Raw genomic sequence first — 18994 nt, 5'->3', positions numbered from 1 at the left:
AGGGGCCCTCTGCAGACTTTTCCCTTTTAAACATGAATGAGGCCCCGTTTTCCCCTGGATCAACATGTGATCTGTATCTAGATAAGGACATCTGATCCACGAGTCTCTGCATTTATATTAAAATGTTTAGTCATTTTCTGGATTGTACCCAGATTATTCTGTCCTTTCAAAGGTAGATGTTTTTTGTTTTTTTTTAAATTGAGACTTTGAAGAAGCTTTTTTGAAGATGTTTAAACACTAACGTTTCCTCTAACTGCAGATTTAAACCAGCTAACCTTGATTCTTTCTTGCAGCTGACTGGGATGCAGTAGCCTGTGCAGTAGTCTGAATGACCATCGCTGGCATCTTCACCTGAGGCCAAAATGAACTTGAGTATTTCTCTTTTCAACCCACTTTCTACTTCTCCTCCATCTCACAGGGAGATATTGTACTTTTTAGTGTAGTTATTTTACAAAGTCAGATTTCTAAACACAAAACAATATAAATGTGTTGTTTTTTTATAAATGAAACTACCCAACAGTCAATACAAGTACAGGATTATTACATTGACAGAGACATTAACTGGTAGCTACATTTTTTCATGTGAAAACATTTCATGGTTCCAGCTTTACACGTGTGAATATTTGCTGCTTTTCCTTTTATTTATTAAAATTTATTTGTAATAATGTTGAGCTGTGAACCACCATCATCCCTGTGTGTTCCTCTGGATGTGACAGAGTATCATCAGTGGATCTGGACTGCTCTGCTGCTGCTCTGTCCTTCTACACAGTCTCTGCAGACACACTGAGACTCCTCCACTCCTTCTGCTGCACACTCAGACACCTCCTCCACCTGGACCTCCACCTGGACCTCCACCTGGACCTGGACTTTATTTCATTCAGATGTTCTGAACCCAAAGAGCCTCTGCAGATTAGTTCTGTTTCTGACAACAGAACTGCAGATTAACACTTGTTTAAATCGACTTTTCTGTTTTGCTTTCTGTTGCAGCTTCACCTTGTGGATTGATGGAGAATTGCAGTTAATTTCCACGTTATATTTCTAACATATTTTGGTGGTTGATGTGAAAAAGCAGCATCCAGCCTGCATGCATAAAGTTCCCTCTCTGAAATTCTGCTTATTACCACCAACACCAGACTTTTCTCTCAGTTTAACAGATAATAGTTTGTAACACAGAAACAAAATAATACCATCTGTCAGTTCGTCTGACGTGATGGTATGCAGCATAAATAACACGAGATATAATGATGCATAAAACAAAAATGTTTTCTAGAGTAGAAATCTGGAAGAAAACAAATGCTGCGAGACAACACTTTTGCTAGCAAAACAAAGACGCCATCATGAATTGACCACTGAGTCCTCCTTTACAGCGCAGAAGGTCAGGGGTGGAGGGTTCCCTTCAGTATCCCGTCATGGCAAAGGACGCTCCTGCTGCGCTGTCATGACGTTTGATCTGATGGATCATCAGCAGGGACATCAGCAGGCCCAGCAGCTACAAGGACAGGTAGTCAGTTAGGAAGACATACAGGTGAGTAGAGCAGCTGTCAGACACTGTCCATCAGACCAGAAGTGAAAGACTTTCACACTGGATTGACAGATGATTGGATCATTTTGTACCATTAATAAAACATTTTTAACTATCAGCCATGTTTCTACATGTGAGACGTCAACAACTCGGCAACTCATGTACCAACATTTTCTCAGACATCCCGAGTTGTTGTTCCGACCTTTTCCTTCACGGGAACTTTCCCAGACAGGGAAAAAAAAATCAAATTATTCAGACACTAACTAACTTATGTAGTTCCTGACTACATAAAGATTACTTTACTTTCTTTATTAGCTTTTCCTGGATTACTTGACTCAGGGCATCATCACAACGGTCTAAAACCCACTTGTGACTTACAAAACAATAATTTTGTGCAGCCAAATAAAAAGCTAAAGTAACTAAATTAATATTACGGCCTCGTTGGTACAGTTAGGAACAACACGCTGCACCACAGTTGCTGAAGTGTAATCATCGGCTACAGATCGTTGTTAGCAACAACATCATTTAAAGCTACTGAAATGCATTTTGGGACATGGAGTGGACATCTCCCTTAATGTTTAATGATCATGAATGTTATTCCCTGGAAATTCCTCCTCACAACAGAGGAGAGTAACAGAGGAGCTTACTGCAGTGACAGCAAATCCAAAGCAGAAGCCCAGGCCGATCTTTAAGACAAAGGTGACCGACTCAAAGAGGTGGTCACCGCAGGTCTGCAGAGGAGACGATGGAGAAAGGGGCATTATCTGGAAACATCACTGACTTGTAAACTGGATGGTGTTTTGGTTGGTTGAGTGATTGAATACCTGTTTATAGATGAAGCTTGGGCCTGAGGTTCCCTGCAAGAAAACAAGAGCAAGAAGTACAATGATGTGTGTGTACAGTATATAAATAACATAAACCTGATATTCCAGATTGATTTTAAAAAAACAACCTGAGGTTTGGATTTACAGTCAGATCCTCTCAGTAAGTTACACCCACAGGATGAAGGGATATCATCACCCCAGTCCTCGGCGCTCACCAGTCCACAGCACTTTACCTGCAACCACATTAGGGTGAGTTTTAACAGAAACCTGCGTTGCTGCTGCAGCAGATGACAGGATCACAATAAGGACTGTTGATCCTCCTTTAGGAGTGTGGCCTGTCTTTTTATTGTTGAGCAACATAGCAGCTGTTATTGTGACGTAATATGATCATCAATGCAAAGTGTAAAAATGTGATTAGGCTATATGAAAGTTTCCTGCATACTAAGAGCGACACCTCATCCTAGAATCGTTCGGTCTAACTGGACCAGACTCAGAAGGGTTAATGGTACACAACATTACCTCTTTCTGTAGCTTATTAAGCAGCTCTCTCATTTCCATGTCATACATGAAGGGCTGTACCGCCTGAATGCGGCTTTTCACCTACAAGAAGAGAAAGAACAACATTAGCATCAAGATAACAGAGCATGATAGATGATGACCACAGATGATAAATACAGAAACTGATACAGAGAAAGAACAACGTTAGTGTCAAGAGAACAGAAGGAGACAGTGATGGTAACATATACAGAGAATAACAGAACTGGATCATAAATATTTCTGGACGGACGGACGGACGGACGGACGGACGGACGGACAGATGACCTCGTTCCTTTCAACAGTGAGAATGATGCCAAAGATCGTCATGGTAATAAGTCCATCCCCCATGAAGCCTGCAAACTGTACATGAAACAATATGAACAACATTAATAAGATATCACGACACCTTCTTGTTTTCACAGCTCAACAAAATGATCAAATTAACAAAAAACAGTTGATTCTCCTGAGTTCTTGTGCTACGTACTATTTTGAGGGCGAATGTGTTCTCTTTGCGGCCTGCATAGACCCCCAGACCGGCGATGTAGAGGATGCCGATGGCAAACATCCAAATACAACCCAGGTTGGGGCTCCCAGCCGTCTCCAGCTGCCACGACACAAACACTGATTTAACACTTTAAAATTATAATGCTGCATTAAATTACTGTCGGTGGTGTCAGAGAGGAGGACGCTGTCCAAACTACATGTCATCTTGGACAATGTCTCCCACCCGCTCCGTGACCTGCTGCTCAAACACAGGAGCTCTTTCAGCGCGAGACTCATTCCCCCAGAATGCAGCACAGAGCGCCACAGGAAGTCATTCCTGCCTGTGGCCATCAAACTTTATAACTCCTCCCTCTAAGTGTCACGGACACTTAGTTTTAAACTGGACCTCAGTAAAGCAATCCTGATTCAAATTTTCTTATCGTCAATAATGCCAAATTTTCTGGCATGAAGAGAGATGCTCAGTATTTCTGATGTGATGGTGGAGTGGATAAGACAAGTGTTGGTGTGAGAGACCCGGGTTCAATTCCCACTGTGACCCGTCCACCAATGTGTCCCTGAGCAACACACTTAACCCCTCCTGCTCCAGAGGCGTCTAAATGTAAATATGATAACATTTTCAGAGCCCTCCTGTTTTTCTGCTGCAGAGAAGGTCGACTGTGAGAACAGAAAAACTTCCTGGAGCTGCATCTGTTCTGCATTAAGGAGACACCACAGTCCAAAATGATGATTTTGCAACAATCTGTAAAGTTATTTTGCAGCTATTATTATTAGCATACTTTAATCAAATGTCTAAAACAATCTTGAATAATACATAAATCATTATTATTTGTCTGTTTTATACCAAATCTGTCAACTGCAGATCGAGCATCCATCTTTTTTCCAGGTAAAAGTTTGACTGTTCTTTTTAAAACTCTCCATGTTGAATCAGATATCATTTGAAAGTTTGTTATCTAGAGCACAATGTTAGCTACTTCATTTATCATATCTGTAAAGATGACATGTTTCAGTCATCAATCACCTGATTAACTCTGCACATGCTCAGTTTAGTCCTTATTCCACTAGCTCCCCGTGGCAGCACAGGAAATTTGAGAAGGAACAAAATAATTTTAAGAAAGAAAGTTTGTAGTTTTTTATTATATCATTTCCTGCTTTGTAGTTAAACTCACCAAACTTCACGTTTATTCTGTGTCTCTATCTTCCATGTAAGTTGTTGGTGCTCATGTTTTAGCTGTAAGCTGTATCAACAACCAGAGTCTGGGTTTGTTGTAACAACAAAGAAAAATAAGTTGTATTTATGTTTTCAGTACGTGTCTGACACACACACACACTCATTAATTATGTTAAACAATTTAAGTGTTGAATAAAAAGCTTTCAACATTATATTTCTCTCATGTTCCTTATTACATAATGTTACATTTCCCCCAGAGTAAGTTACAACTAACCCAGACTGTCGGGTGAACTAATATATATATATATATATATATATATAAAAAACCATTTTCTGTCTGTAGATAACAGCAGACACATGTAACTGGCTTAAAAGAGCTCAGAGAGACAGACAGAAATGAAAAATGTCCCATCTTATCTATATACAGTGGGTACGGAAAGTATTCAGACCCCTTTAAATTTTTCACTCTTTGTTTCATTGCAGCCATTTTCCAAAAATCAAAAAAGTTCATTTTATTTCTCAGTAATGTACACTCAGCACCCCATCTTGACAGAAAGAAACAGAAATGTAGAAATTTTTGCAAATTTATTAAAAAAGAAAAACTGAAATATCACATGGTCATAAGTATTCAGACCCTTTGCTCAGTATTGAGTAGAAGCACCCTTTTGTTCTAATACAGCCATGATTCGTTTTGGGAAAGATGCAACAAGTTTTTCACATCTGGATTTGGGTATCCTCTGCCATTCCTCCTTGCAGATCCTCTCCAGTTCTGTCAGGTTGGATGGTAAACGTTGGTGGACAGCCATTTTCAGGTCTCTCCAGAGATGCTCAATTGGGTTTAAGTCAGGGCTCTGGCTGGGCCATTCAAGAACAGCCACGGAGTTGTTGTGAAGCCACTCCTTCGTTATTTTAGCGGTGCGCTTAGGGTCATTGTCTTGTTGGAAGGTAAACCTTCGGCCCAGTCTGAGGTCCAGAGCACTCTAGAAAAGGTTTTCTTCCAGGATATCCCTGTACTTGGCCGCATTCATCTTTCCCTCGATTGCAACCGGTCGTCCTGTCCCTGCAGCTGAAAAACACCCCCACAGCATGATGCTGCCACCACCATGCTTCACTGTTGAGACTGTATTGGACAGGTGATGAGCAGTGCCTGGTTTTCTCCACACATACCGCTTAGAATTAAGGCCAAAAAGTTCTATCTTGGTCTCATCAGACCAGAGGATCTTATTTATCACCATCTTGGAGTCCTTCAGGTGTTTTTTAGCAAACTCCATGCAGGCTTTCATGTGTCTTGCACTGAGGAGAGGCTTCCGTCGGGCCACTCTGCCATAAAGCCCCGACTGGTGGATTGCTGCAGTGATGGTTGACTTACTACAACTTTCTCCCATCTCCCGACTGCATCTCTGGAGCTCAGCCACAGTGACCTTTGGGTTCTTCTTTACCTCTCTCACCAAGGCTCTTCTCCCCCGATAGCTCAGTTTGGCCGGACGGCCAGCTCTAGGAAGGGTTCTGGTCGTCCCAAACGTCTTCCATTTGAGGATTATGGAGGCCACTGTGCTCTTAGGAACCTTAAGTGCAGCAGAAATTTTTTTGTAACCTTGGCCAGATCTGTGCCTTGCCACAATTCTGTCTCTGAGCTCTTCAGGCAGTTCCTTTGACCTCATGATTCTCATTTGCTCTGACATGCACTGTGAGCTGTAAGGTCTTATATAGACAGGTGTGTGGCTTTCCTAATCAAGTCCAATCAGTATAATCAAACACAGCTGGACTCAAATGAAGGTGTAAAACCATCTCAAGGATGATCAGAAGAAATAGACAGCACCTGAGTTAAATATGAGTGTCACGGCAAAGGGTCTGAATACTTATGACCATGTGATATTTCAGTTTTTCTTTTTTAATAAATTTGCAAAAATTTCTAAATTTCTGTTTTTTCTGTCAAGATGGGGTGCTGAGTGTACATTACTGAGAAATAAAATGAACTTTTTTGATTTTTGGAAAATGGCTGCAATGAAACAAAGAGTGAAAAATTTAAAGGGGTCTGAATACTTTCCGTACCCACTGTACATGTGATGTCCTGATTTAAAACAAACAGCTGTGTTTTTCACACACACAAACTAGCTGCTTTTGTTTTAATTTTCAGCCTTGAATTATCAGAGACTTTCTGCCATAACCAGGTCTGAGCGTAGTATTTATGCTGCTGGCTGTCAGTGGCAATGCAAGGTTATTTAAACTGCCGTAAAATCAATGATTAAAACATTTATTAGAGCGATTTTATTTTTTGAGTCATCAACACAACAAACCCTGTAAAGCCTCTCTGTATTTCCCCAAACTGACACTTAATTATTTAATTGTTCACATTATGAATCACGTTACAGTAAATCTGCTGCTCGTTCTGCTAACAGACATCCTGCAATGAGAAGTTGTAAATTCATGTTTGGCAGCGACCGCTGACCCAACAAAGAAAGTGAACAGGGAAGGAATTCATCAGGCAGCTCACAGCACACATTTAGGATTTCATGACCTGGTAGATAAACAACTCCATGTCTGGTTTAGCTTCTGTCCACATCATTTATAGTCTTTCCCGATGCTTGTTCTTCTGACATGCAATAGAAATAAACATATTTTGATGTTCCTATGCCAAGAAAAGGTTTTATAGTGGGAGGAGTTTGTTGTCCTGTGTTGCCACATCTAGGTAAGAATCACTTGTGGAACGATCCTCCGGCGTCTTTTAAAAGCGGTTCATGGTTAAATGCTGAGCTCATTTGACAAACATTATTTGGTCTTAAAACCATCGTGCAATTAGTTAAACAGTCAAGATTTTCCTTCTGCATTCTGTTCTGCAGTTTGCTGCCACAGAGTGGAACATGAAGTTCAGTTGTTGTTGTTTACCTTGTGTCTATGGGGGGTGGCCCTCAGCAGCCCGATGATCATCATACATCCGATGACCTGAGGAAACATCACATTATTTAGTTTAAAGAGTCTAAACAATGTCAGAGGAGAAAGAATCAACAGAAAACCAGAAGTCAGATTACTAAAAGGAATAAAAAAACTGAAATCTATGTAAACACTGCTGGCAAAGCTGTGACAAACCCACATAACTGTATTTCAAATTCTAGCGAGGATCTCAAAGTTTCCAACAATACGACTGCATTCGTATAAAATGATGCACAAGACTTATTTATTTATTTAATATTTCAACTGTAAATAAAACATCTTATACTGGCCTTGAACATTTCCCTCAGTGTAAATATTGTAAAAATAGCTGGAACAAGCGAATACACAATATAAATTACAAGTTAAAACACTTAAAGGAGTCATTTGCCGCGTTTCGACCAGGGAACTTTACCCCGGAACTAGGAACCTTTGGAGGAACTCACTGCGTTTCCACCGGAGGGACCAGGGTTTAAACTTAGTTCTAGGCTCCTTATTTTACCCCCAAAGAGTCCCTGCTCGGGGGGTAGTACTTTCCGAAAGTACCGGTACTTTGGGGGGGTGAATTTCTGAATGGGCTACTGGCTTTAACTGGAGAATGTCGGCTGTTTTTCTACGACTGCTCGTCTCTTTTCCACCTTTGTTTGCAAACCAATAAATCACCACCAGCAGTCAGAGAGCCTCACAAGATGTCGCCTGATATCAAATGTCTGCATTAAATGTATAGCTGGGAAAAAGAAGCCAGCGCACAGCGGTGTGTTTACAGCTAAATACTGGGTCAGAAGTTGTTGTTTTGAGTTTTCATCAGTCAGGAAGTTCTTACACAGAGCTGAAGTCGGTCTCTCCAAAACAAGCGGAACAGCTGATTACAGCAGGTGATAAAGCTCATTAAAAATCCTGTTCCCCGTTCGCTCAGGTGACAGACGTGATGCTGCAGCTCTTGTTGCTGGATAACCTTCCAAACTGTCCCGGTTTCATTCCTCTGTTGCTTTCTCTGTGCTGGAGTTATTTTAAGAACTCATTTATAAATGTTGCTCAGGGCTAGTGGTTACAAATAATGATGCCGGTGCGTCGCTGTGTACGGCCAGGCCTACAGCCTACAGCCTACGCCAGCTGGTTAATTTGCCTAATCTTCGCAGGTCTTTAGACCACGGTGGAAACAAACACAACAGTGGGCTGAAGGAACCTTTTAGCTCCTTGAAAAGAGGTCTGGGGACTAAAAAGTCCCGGGAACTTTTGGTCAAAACGCGACTATTGTGAGGAGAAAGTGGGACATGACAGAAAAAGTTGAAGAACTGCTAGAAAGAAAGCTCTGAGGAAATTCAAGGGAAAAGCCAAGACTTAAAATTTAAAATGATTAATCAACACATTTATTGATCTTATGATGATATTAAAGTTAAAGCATCTTTGACGTCAGTGATGTGAGCACACGGAACATGTGGCAGAGTTTAGATACAAGGGATTAAAATCAAATCCATGATATTAGATTGGACTGTGACAGGATGTGGTTCACCTGCAGGAGGAAGCGGAGAAGTTTTAAGTGTATTAATTACCCTCCACCCACATTTAATGGAAACACACAGTTTTCACACCTTCTAATGCTCTGCTAACAGCCCACAAACTAACAAGTACTATTTCATATGATGATACAATGAGTCATTAAAAACACTTTTACATTTTATAGGCAAGGCAAGTTTATTTGTGCAGCACATTTCAACGACATTTTAAGTGCTTTACATAAAACATAAAAGCAACACAGTAATATAAATAAAAGTCATTTAAATAAAATAATTTAAATTAGTCAAATTGAAAATAAAAATAGGATTAAACAGGACAGTAAAGCTACAGTGCAGTTTAAGTTATTAATCTACAGCCTTACATGTGATTTAATTACAGGCTGTGGTAAAAAGAAAAGTCTTCAGTCTTAATTTAAAAGAACTGACTGTTTCAGCAGACCTGCAGTTATCTGGGAGTTTGTTCCAGATATACGGAGCATAATAACTGAACGCTGCTTCTCCTTGTTTAGTTTTGACTCTGGGCACAGAAAGCAGACCTGATCCCAGACGACCTGAGAGGTCTGGATGGTTCATAACGAAGCAGAAGATCAGAAATGTATTTTGGCCCTGAACCATTTAGTGCTTTATAAACTAACAGCAGGATTTTGAAATCAGTTCTTTGACATACAGGAAGCCAAAGTAAAGACCTCAGAACTGGGGCGAGTTCAGAGCCGACGTTTTTTCCAATGGAAACCTGGTTCCCCGAACACCCTGTTGTGTTTGTTTCCACCGTGGTCTAAAGACCTGCGAAGATTAGGCAAATTAACCCGCAGTCGCCCCTGGACTGAAGTGATCCACTTTTTTGTGCTGTGACTCAATTTGCATACTTACACTTACTGTTTTGAGGGCATAAGAGCGTTCTTTAATCCTTGATATATTTGTAGCCCGGGCTAAAATACATTTGCAGTAAAATATACATAGTTTATTAAATGAGAGATAACACATAAATACTATAAAATACACGAGTCATTAAAACAGAAAACGTTAAGAATGTCTTTTTAAAAAAGTCTGGAGGTTTTATTCAAAAGTTAAAATGTTTAAATAAGGTTTAAGAATGTTAAAAAGGTTGGAGGTTGCAGTTCAAAAGTTAAAATGTTTAAATAAGGTTTAAGAATGTTAAAAAGGTTGGAGGTTGCAGTTCATTTGAGTGTGTATAGTTTGTATGATGTGTACAGGAGACAGCACATGTGAGAAGTATGACAACCTAAGTCGATGAGCAGTTGACATGTCAATCGTTGTTTTCTGTACCCTGATTGGAACAACCAATCCAAGTTCATTCCCAAGTACAGGGGTGGGACTTAACGGTAGCTGACTCAGATCCCAGACACCTGAGAGCAAGAGAAACGCGTTCACGCAGTTGATGTAAACAGCAGAAATTGTACGAGAGCAATTTGTTCCTAACCGGTGATCGTGGCACCCGAGCCACGATCCAGGCCTGCAACGAGGTCTTGCTTAATTTCAGAGTTGTAAAGACGTGTGAGAGTGTGGGTCCACAGCACAGTGGTGGTTATATAGAGTCCAATAAAACAAGACATGTAAGGGTTTACAAGAGACTTACTAACGAGGGTTTGGGGTTTATTTTCTGAGTATGTTGGTATTTCAATTTGGCTATATTTTGTAAAGGTATTACTTTAAGTTATTTTCAGTTAAAGGGGAATTTTCAGTTTTAATTTTTTCGATCCTGCTGCCCATCCACAGATCACATTCAACAATATTAACATCAGTGATATCAGTGCGAACTTACATTAAGGAACGTGGTTAGAACAACTTCACTAGGCGCTACACAAACAGTGAAGGGCAGAAAGTATTTATTTTTTAAAGGCTTAACTAATACAACTTCTGAATACAACAGGAACCCTGCAGAGTCCTGCTCGGCCATGGGTTGGTCCAGCTGCATGTCACGCCTCTTTTAAACGCCACGGCGGCTGAAAAGACTTCTGCAAAGGATCCATCGGTGTATCCTCGCTTATAGCTCCTCCAGCAAGCCTCCTCCATCCTCGAGGTGCCTTTGAGGAATTGAGATGTCCTTCAAGATGGCGCGCTGGATTTCCAGGTCACAGGTTCGAGGATCGTGGATCGAGGACGTACAGATTTGGGAAATGAGAAAGGCTCTTTATCTCCTGGTAGAGTTTCTGTCATTTCTGCACAGAGGCAGCAGAGGGAGACGGAGCAACAGTGACCTTCTGTCACACCGATCATTTCAACTGAAGGCTGCTGCAAACACTCATCATACAAACATCTCAGCCTGGAAGCATTTTTACCAGATGTGTGCACGTATTGTTTTCATGTTATTGAGTATCTAATCTAAATGAATCTAATCAAATATACGTAATCTAATCTAAGATCTTCTAATCTACATTATCTAATGTAAGAGTTGTGCCAAACATAATATTTCTGTTTCAATATATCTATAAAAATAAAATACACAATAAACATAAGCTCGACAGTCGAAACCCCTCCTGTTCCTCAAACTTCTCCCTCTTTATAGCGCTTCTCTATTTTTCCCATTAACGCCTGAAGTAAAAAAAATACCTGTGTAACAGAAAGGAGTGGGGGGGGGACCGTCACTTCCTGTAGCAGGAAGTGACGGTTTTCTGAACAATAAAACAATCTGTACCTGCAAGACTGAAACTTGACACTTCACTGCTTGTTTGATGTTTATCACTTTAAATTTAATAGTAATCAAACAGCAGGACCAGTTTTAATGTTGTTTTGAAACATGTAACTTTTTTAGAGTTCAGACGTTATTTATTATCAAGTATCTATTTGTTCTCTTTGTTCTTAGTAAATCTGTTTTGTGTTCTTTTGAGCATATTAAACTTTTGTTTTTGGAATTTTTTTTTTTAAATCAGTCAATTAGCCTTTTTTCACCTGGACCATAAAAACCTCTTTGTGAACTTATCAAATTAACAAAAACCAAACTTCTTTCTTGGAGGATTTTTCCTGCTAGTTTGCATCTTTTATCTTTTGCTCCAAACACAAATACTAAACTGATGAAAAATAACTTCTAACCAGGGTGCGACTGATACAAAAGAAAACCCATTACAGCGCAGGCGGGGGCTTCAGTAAACTAAAATCTTACAATGTTTACAGTATTCATGCTTATTTAACTAATGTGTGCAGTCTGTAGATGATAAATCAGTTTTATTAGGCCCACACCAGTTCACGCGTGCCCATACTACACAACATCTTTTATAGTCAGAGGTCACCAAGTATTCTAGAGAGAAACTGCCAGAAAGTCGGACACACAACAGCGGACCATCAGGTCCACTCAAAACAGACCCACACACCCAGAACCAAACACGATCATAAAATACAGTCTGCATTATCATCTCTAATTTAACTTTTTTTTTAGGAAACAGCTCCTTTCCTCGTGCCCATGTTGACTGTAAATCAAATGTAAGCTGCGTTCAATAAAACAGTTGTCATACATTGTTGGGGAATTGGGATTTTTTGCGTCTCTGTAAATAATTTTAAACAGAGTACTGCCTAGACCTGCTCAATGAGTTGGCTTTGTAGTGAATTGGCGTTATAAATAAAACTGAATACATCTAAAATAACACACCTGAATTTTAACATTTACCTAGCCTGGAGAAACTCCTGAATTCCACAGTGAAAACAAATATCATGCTTATTGTAGAAAGACTCACAAAATACTTTAAATGAAATAATAATCTCGATATTAAGAATTACATAAAACATTAAATGATATAGTCTAGTGGTAAAGAAATGACAGGGTGGGTATCATATCAGCTAGCAAACATCATATAGCTCATTTAAGGTAAAATAAATGCTAATTATGAAACTCTGAAGGTAGGAAAGTTAAGTGCATTATAGCAGCTAGACAGCTGACTGACATTAACCTGCAGCGTCTCCACCAGCGTGTGGTGCACTGGACTGGAGCAGCTGCGCTGCGAGTGATGTGGGCAGACAAGACGGTAAATTAACGTCAAAGTTAGGAAATGGTAGGTCCATTGTAGGAATGTCAGAAATAATACCTCAAGATTCTTCAATATAAGGCACGAGTATGGGAAATATATTGTAATATTTACAATGACAGGTGAGAAACCCCTGAACTGTTGATTTTGCCTCTTTTGGGGGGGTCGAAGCCTTAATTAGGGGGTCAAACCCCCCCAATCCCCACCGTAATTCAAACCATGCTTCTAACTAATAAAAGTTTCTACTTACTGCAAACAGCCCATTGAAGAAGAGAAAGAGGCTTCTGATGTGTTTGTAAATTTTTCCCATTTCCAGTTTTTGGTGGTTCTGAGAGATGAAGAAGTGAAGCTGTAACGCTGTGTGATGATGTGCAGCTCTGTGATCTCTGATGGAGCTCCGTGGCTCAGAGGAAGAAGAGACATCAGGCTTTCATACGCTGGATTTTCTCTTTTCTGATGAGTTTAGGCAGCTAAAACTACTTTGTTCAGTTTGGGGAAAGGCTGTAGTGTTGGTTAAAAGACATGAACCCCAGTCTCAGGCGTCTTTCACCCTCTTGAAGGGGTTCTGCAGTGCTAAAACAACCTTACTCTACTTGTGTCTTCGCTTCTGAGAGAGGACAGTCGCTGTTCACACGGTGAAGTCGGTTTGAGTTTCGATAACTGAAACTTCTTGTTTAGAGAGAGGTACAGCCTGTGGTCGTGGTTAAAAAAACCAATGTACGGTGTTGGTGTACTGAACCTTTGAGTTGACGCGAACATTTAATCTAACAATCAAAAGGAGCAAAGAATACACAGGTGTAGTAAAAATACATCAAGTAGAACAATGAGGAGCAAATGCTGCATCACTATATTTTATTTTCTCTTGAAGGAAAGAGAAATGGTTGAGCTGAATCCTGCAGCATTTTTTATTGGCTGTATCGGTTTATTGGTGAATGTATGAACACTGACTTTTAAATAAACGTATTTCACAGTATGAATGATTGTAAGGAGGCTGCTTCGTACAGCCTGTCTGTAGATGAAGAGATGCTGAGTTTCCCCAAAGGAACAACAAGCTGCATCTTATCTTCTGATGGTTTAAAGGTGCAGAGCAGAGTGAGACCGAACCTTTCCATCGCTTTAATGTCACAGATCTTTAGATGTCATTTACATGGAGTCATGACAGAACGTTAAAACCAGGGTCACATTTTAGATTGTTGACTTGTTGTTGGTGAGAAGTCGTGTTTAAGGCTTCCTGCTAAACTAAACGCTTATTTTCAGTCCAAACATTGGATGATTTTATGAGGAAAATGCAAAAGGAGTGACCACAATACACCAGAGGAGAGAAAAGAGGAGGAAGAAGGAGAAAGAAAGAGAAAGAAAGGAGCTCAGAGCATCAAGCTGAAACAAACAAAGAGAAAACTAAAGCAAAGAAGAGGACAGGGAGACTCAAGCAAGTAACAGCAAACTACAGTGCTAAAACAACCTTACTCTACTTGTGTCTTCGCTTCTGAGAGAGGACAGTCGCTGTTCACACGGACACCAGATGTTGCCTGTCAGGTCACATGACAGATGTTTCTCTGGAGAGGTGGGCAGTAGTAGTTAGGAGACAGTAAGCTGCTGCACGCGCGTGACAGACGTGCATAAGGTGTGTGTGGTTCATCCTGCACCCTGTTCTGTGTTTTCAGCTCCAGCTCCTGGTGGTTTCTTGTCTTGTGTTCGGTCTCCCTGTTGGATGTTCTGTTTTTATAGTCCGAGCCCTGTCTTACTTCGTCACCTCTGCCTGTTTGATTGAGGATCTGTCTGCGTGTCTTTATGATTATTTTGGTATATTCGTTATTTGAATCTGTTACAGCTCAGTTTCATGGTCTGTTCAGTGTTCTTCTTATCCTGTTTTGATCCTGGTCTTATAGTAAAGGGCCATAGACTCACATTAGGGGTGTGAAGAGACACTTCACCCCTTTTCCACCGCACAGTCCCAGCTCGACTCGACTCGCCTTTGTTTGGTTTTCCATTGTGGAGAAGTTGGACCTGTACCTGCTACCAGATACTTTTTTTCGTATCACCTCCGTCGAGGTTCTAAGCGAGCTGAGGCGATACTAAAATGTGACGTGAAAACACAGCAGACTGCTGATTGGTCAGAGAGAATCATCACTTTCTGCATCATCATTGCGCTCGCCTGACAGAGGCCAGCAACAGGAAGTTTTATATTTTACAGTTTTCACACGTTATTTCATCACTAAATCACTCCTGAAAAGTTTTGAGGAGAAATCAGCTGTGTAGATTTCAAATATTGACAGTTGTACAAAAAGTGATGGCTGGTGTGTGTGTCGCATTGAACATTACGTCACGGCAGTTGTGTGTGGCATTACTGTCATGACCAGCTACATTCTCTGCGTACGATCTGCAATTGAAAATGGAGCTTGTCCAAACCGAGTCGAGTAGAGTCGAGGCGAGTTGAGTTGGTTCTGGTAAAGGAAAACGGGCTTTAGCTTGCGATACGCCATTTTAGGTTCACAAGAACAAGACGAAAAGATGTTTAAAGATGTCCTAAACGCGGAGCTACATGTGGGGGTCTGGGGGAACTCCTGCAGGAAATTTTGATCAGTAAACACTTTCCTGTATTCTGGATCAATTTATGGTGGAAATGGTTTTATTTATGTAAAAGGAAATTCAAAACCTACGCGTACCCCCTCTGACGATTTTTTCATCACGCGGACCCTCACGGACCTTCGCGGACGTGGAGAGCATAGTTCTTGCTTCAGACTGACTCTTCAGATTTAGTCCTACAGTAACATGGTGAGTTCTGTAACGGCGCCTTCTCTTGGCCAGATCTCCGTTTGTAAAATAATACTTTCTTTTTTTCTTTATACTTTCACACTAAGGGCCACCTAGTTCAATAATGTTTTAGTTTTTTAAAGAAAATTTAGGGATCGTCCCTTGAATTAAAAGAAAGTTCTGTGACTTTTGGGTTGATTTTTAATAGGTTTAGAAAACAGAGCTGAAGGTGAGTATGAAAGTTTCAGACTGAGTGCTCAGTGGTTGGGTTGAAGGAGGGTTTTTTATGTGGTTTTCACACACAGAAACTGGTGGAAAAAAGAAAGCGGTCACCTCAAGTTTCTCCCCCCTCCTCCCCCCCAACACCAGCAGTCTGCAGTCTAAAGGTTGGAAATCAAACAACTTGTGTGCTGCTGATGAAAATCCTTTTGTTCTCATTTTATTTGCATCTTTGTTGTTGTTTATTTTTATAAACAACAATATTTATTTAACAATATTTTCATATATGTTATGAATCCTTTAATTAAAATCAACTTTATTTATTTATGTTATATTAAGTCTGTGTTCTGGTCAGTACTGTGTTTTAAAAGCACTCTGCATCACAGTAGCTGCAAAAACAGTGAAAATGAATATTCTAAACAGTCAGACAGACAGTTTGTAATATGTTGGCAGTTTACACCTACAAACAGAAAAGCCACAAAAAACAGGAAGAAGAACTGTGAGCGCTAACTGCCTCTGAGACCTGAGAATGATTAACTGGGTCATTTTATGGAACTCGGCCAAAAGAGAAAATCCCTCAATGTTGTTTAAAACTAAATAAATCATTTAAGAAAATAAAACAAATCTAATCTTGGAAATCAAGTATGAGCTGAAATAAAAATCTTAAGTTACGTAATGTTTACATTGACTTTGTGTTTGATACTTCAGTTACTTTCAGCCAGGTTTTAAGTGTATATATGTAGATACACTCACGGCCACTTTATTAGGTCCTCCTTGCTAGAAACGGGTTGGACACCCTGTTTGCCATAAAGGGATGGACATGTTCAGCAACAATACTCAGGGAAGCTGTCGCCTTTAAACGAGGGGCCCAAAGTGTGCCAAGAAAATTTCCCCCACACCATTACACCACCACCAGGCTGAACCGTTTATACAAGGCAGGATGGATCCATGCTTTCATTTTGTTAACGCCAAATTCTGACCCGACCATCTGAATGCTTTTTGTTTGGTGAGTCTGTGTGAACTGTAGTCTCAGTTTCCTGTTCTTAGCTGACAGGAGTGGCCCCCGGTGTGGTCTCCTGCTGCTGGAGCCCATCTGCTTGAAGGTTGGGCGTGTTGTGCGTTCAGAGATGGTGTTCTGCACGCCTTGGTTGTAACGAGTGGTTATTTGAGTGACTGTTGCCTTTCTGTCATCTGGAACCAGTCTGTCCATTCTCCTCTGACCTCCGACATCAACAAGACCTTTTCGTCCACACAACTGCTCACTCGATATTTTCTTTTTCAGACCGTTCTCTGTAAACCCTACAGATGGTTGTGGTGAAAATCCCATCATCAGCAGTTTCTGAAATACTCAGACCGGCCCGTCTGGCACCAACAACCATGTCACGTTCAAAGTCACTTAAATCCCCTTTCTTCCCTGTTTTAAGGTCGCTTTGACGTCTACATGCCTAAATGCTGTGAGTTGCTGCCATGTGATTGGCTGATTAGCTATTCATGTTAACAATCAATTGAACAGGTGTACATAATATAGTGGCCGGTCAGTGTGTATCTTGTTGTTTATCTGTCGTTAGTTTTTGTGAAAATGACTTTCTGGTCAGTTATTGTGTCGTCATGACACAGCCTTAATTCAGGCCCTGCCCATAATGCCAGAAAAAGCTTTAGGTGCTTTGGAGGCCTGTCTACCAAAACTAAATTAAAAGCAAAGGCAAGGTGTCAAAACAGACGTGTTGGGCAGTAAGTAAAAATGCAAATTTTTAAAAAAGTTGTGTGTTATTTCATCAGCGAAGTTAAAATGAAAGTCCAGATTTTTAACATACTAAATATAGACGAGACACAATACAAGATCTGGCCTTTACAGTCTTATTGTCACCTGCCTCTTCCTTGGAGTAATATTTAATCCTATTTCAGCTTGGTCCTTCTGTATGATGGGCTGTTTTTACAAATTTACTACTGGTGTAAACTTAGTCTCCATAACTTTTATCGATTCCTTATTTTAACTATGTTTTGGTTCCATGGATGGAAGAAGCCAGCTTGTGCTAAAAAGAAACGATAAGTGGTATTCTCTAAAGAAAAAAAAAGCACAATGACAGAAAATGACCATTGATCATATTCAGTACAACATACAGTAATGTTGGTTCTATGATAATCTAAATAAAAGAGGTTGCGAATCATTTTCTTACTTTTCACTCATTCATTGCCTTTAAAATCAAAGTCTTTTGTACAGTACAGATGTGTGTAACAATGCAGTGGCACTGCCTTTGTTCATTTCAGGTGCTCAAACGTGAGACTGTAGGGTGTCAAATACGTGGGTTGCAGATGTTAATACTCATCTGCGCCCCACTTCCCAATGAGACATCTTGGAGAAGATGCAGAGGGCTTCTGAATTATTTGACTAAGGGTAAAGCTTGATTTATACTCCTGCGTAGGGTCTATGCCGTGCATTATACTTGTGTGTCGGTGTCTCCGTCATTCTGCAATTACACTGCCGAAGTTAGCGCTACAGCGTCCACTGTGTTGACTTTTACTGGGCCGAGCAGGCTAACTTCCGGTTTAGCCCTCCGCTAACGTGATTGGGGGTAAAATTGTATACGAGCGGCTGGTGTAGCCTTTTCAGATGTTATTGACCGAATGGATCAAATATATTGATTCACCGTGTTACAGCCGCTAGTAAAAGTTACTTCGTACACTGAGCCCACATGTTCATCAGAAACTAACATTCACACACATTCATACATGGAACAGCCATCGGGGGCATTTAGGGTTGAACCGCTACCTTCCGATTAGTGGACAACCCGCTCTACCCCCTGAGCCACACAGCTGTCAGTAAGAGCTGTGATTTTAAAGTTAAAGTGGTAAATATTTAATTATAACATTACTTGTCATAATGTTAATAAGCTAGCGTTGGATTCATATTAGATTGCACATGATTAGAGCAATGTAGCATAGCCATGTCTGTTAAAGGCTTAAAATTACGTTAACGATTGTAATTCCCCCACACCGCACCGATGTAATGTTACAATGAACAACGCAGTGCGATTTTATCGTCT

The 18994-nt window shown here is 40.4% G+C and overlaps 1 protein-coding gene across 2 annotated transcripts; it reads right to left on the bottom strand.

Annotated features, from left to right (window-relative positions):
• Window positions 1-481: 481 nt before the first annotated feature.
• LOC119898482 (23 kDa integral membrane protein-like) lies at window positions 482-14100 on the bottom strand. Of its 2 annotated transcripts, XM_038712656.1 has the most exons (9): window positions 13228-14090; window positions 7442-7498; window positions 3368-3487; window positions 3169-3243; window positions 2866-2946; window positions 2475-2579; window positions 2347-2379; window positions 2170-2253; window positions 482-1489 (listed from the first exon to the last, which is right to left on the bottom strand). In XM_038712656.1, the coding sequence occupies exons 1-9, from the start codon at window positions 13285-13287 to the stop codon at window positions 1397-1399; spliced, it is 708 nt and encodes a 235-aa protein (XP_038568584.1). In that variant the 5' UTR covers window positions 13288-14090; the 3' UTR covers window positions 482-1396. The 2 variants fall into 2 exon arrangements, with proteins under 2 accessions (XP_038568584.1, XP_038568585.1); XM_038712657.1 differs by lacking the exon at window positions 2170-2253 and having other exon boundaries at window positions 13228-14100.
• Window positions 14101-18994: the final 4894 nt, after the last annotated feature.

Source organism: Micropterus salmoides, unplaced genomic scaffold (genome assembly GCF_014851395.1).
Source record: "Micropterus salmoides isolate LMB-PRFRI ecotype aquatic unplaced genomic scaffold, ASM1485139v1 Ms_hic_scaffold_1171, whole genome shotgun sequence".
Classification (NCBI taxonomy): domain Eukaryota; kingdom Metazoa; phylum Chordata; class Actinopteri; order Centrarchiformes; family Centrarchidae; genus Micropterus; species Micropterus salmoides.
This window is presented reverse-complemented; position numbering and strand designations above follow the sequence as displayed.

Excerpts from the sequence above, each read along its gene's own strand:
- LOC119898482 (XM_038712656.1), bottom strand. The coding sequence starts at position 13,287 with ATGGGAAAAATTTACAAACACATCAGAAGCCTCTTTCTCTTCTTCAAT. Across the intron at positions 7,499-13,227 it reads TCTTCAATGGGCTGTTTGCA|GTCATCGGATGTATGATGAT; the intron begins GTAAGTAGAAAC and ends ATGTTTCCTCAG. Across the intron at positions 2,380-2,474 it reads ACTGTAAATCCAAACCTCAG|GGAACCTCAGGCCCAAGCTT; the intron begins GTTGTTTTTTTA and ends GTTTTCTTGCAG.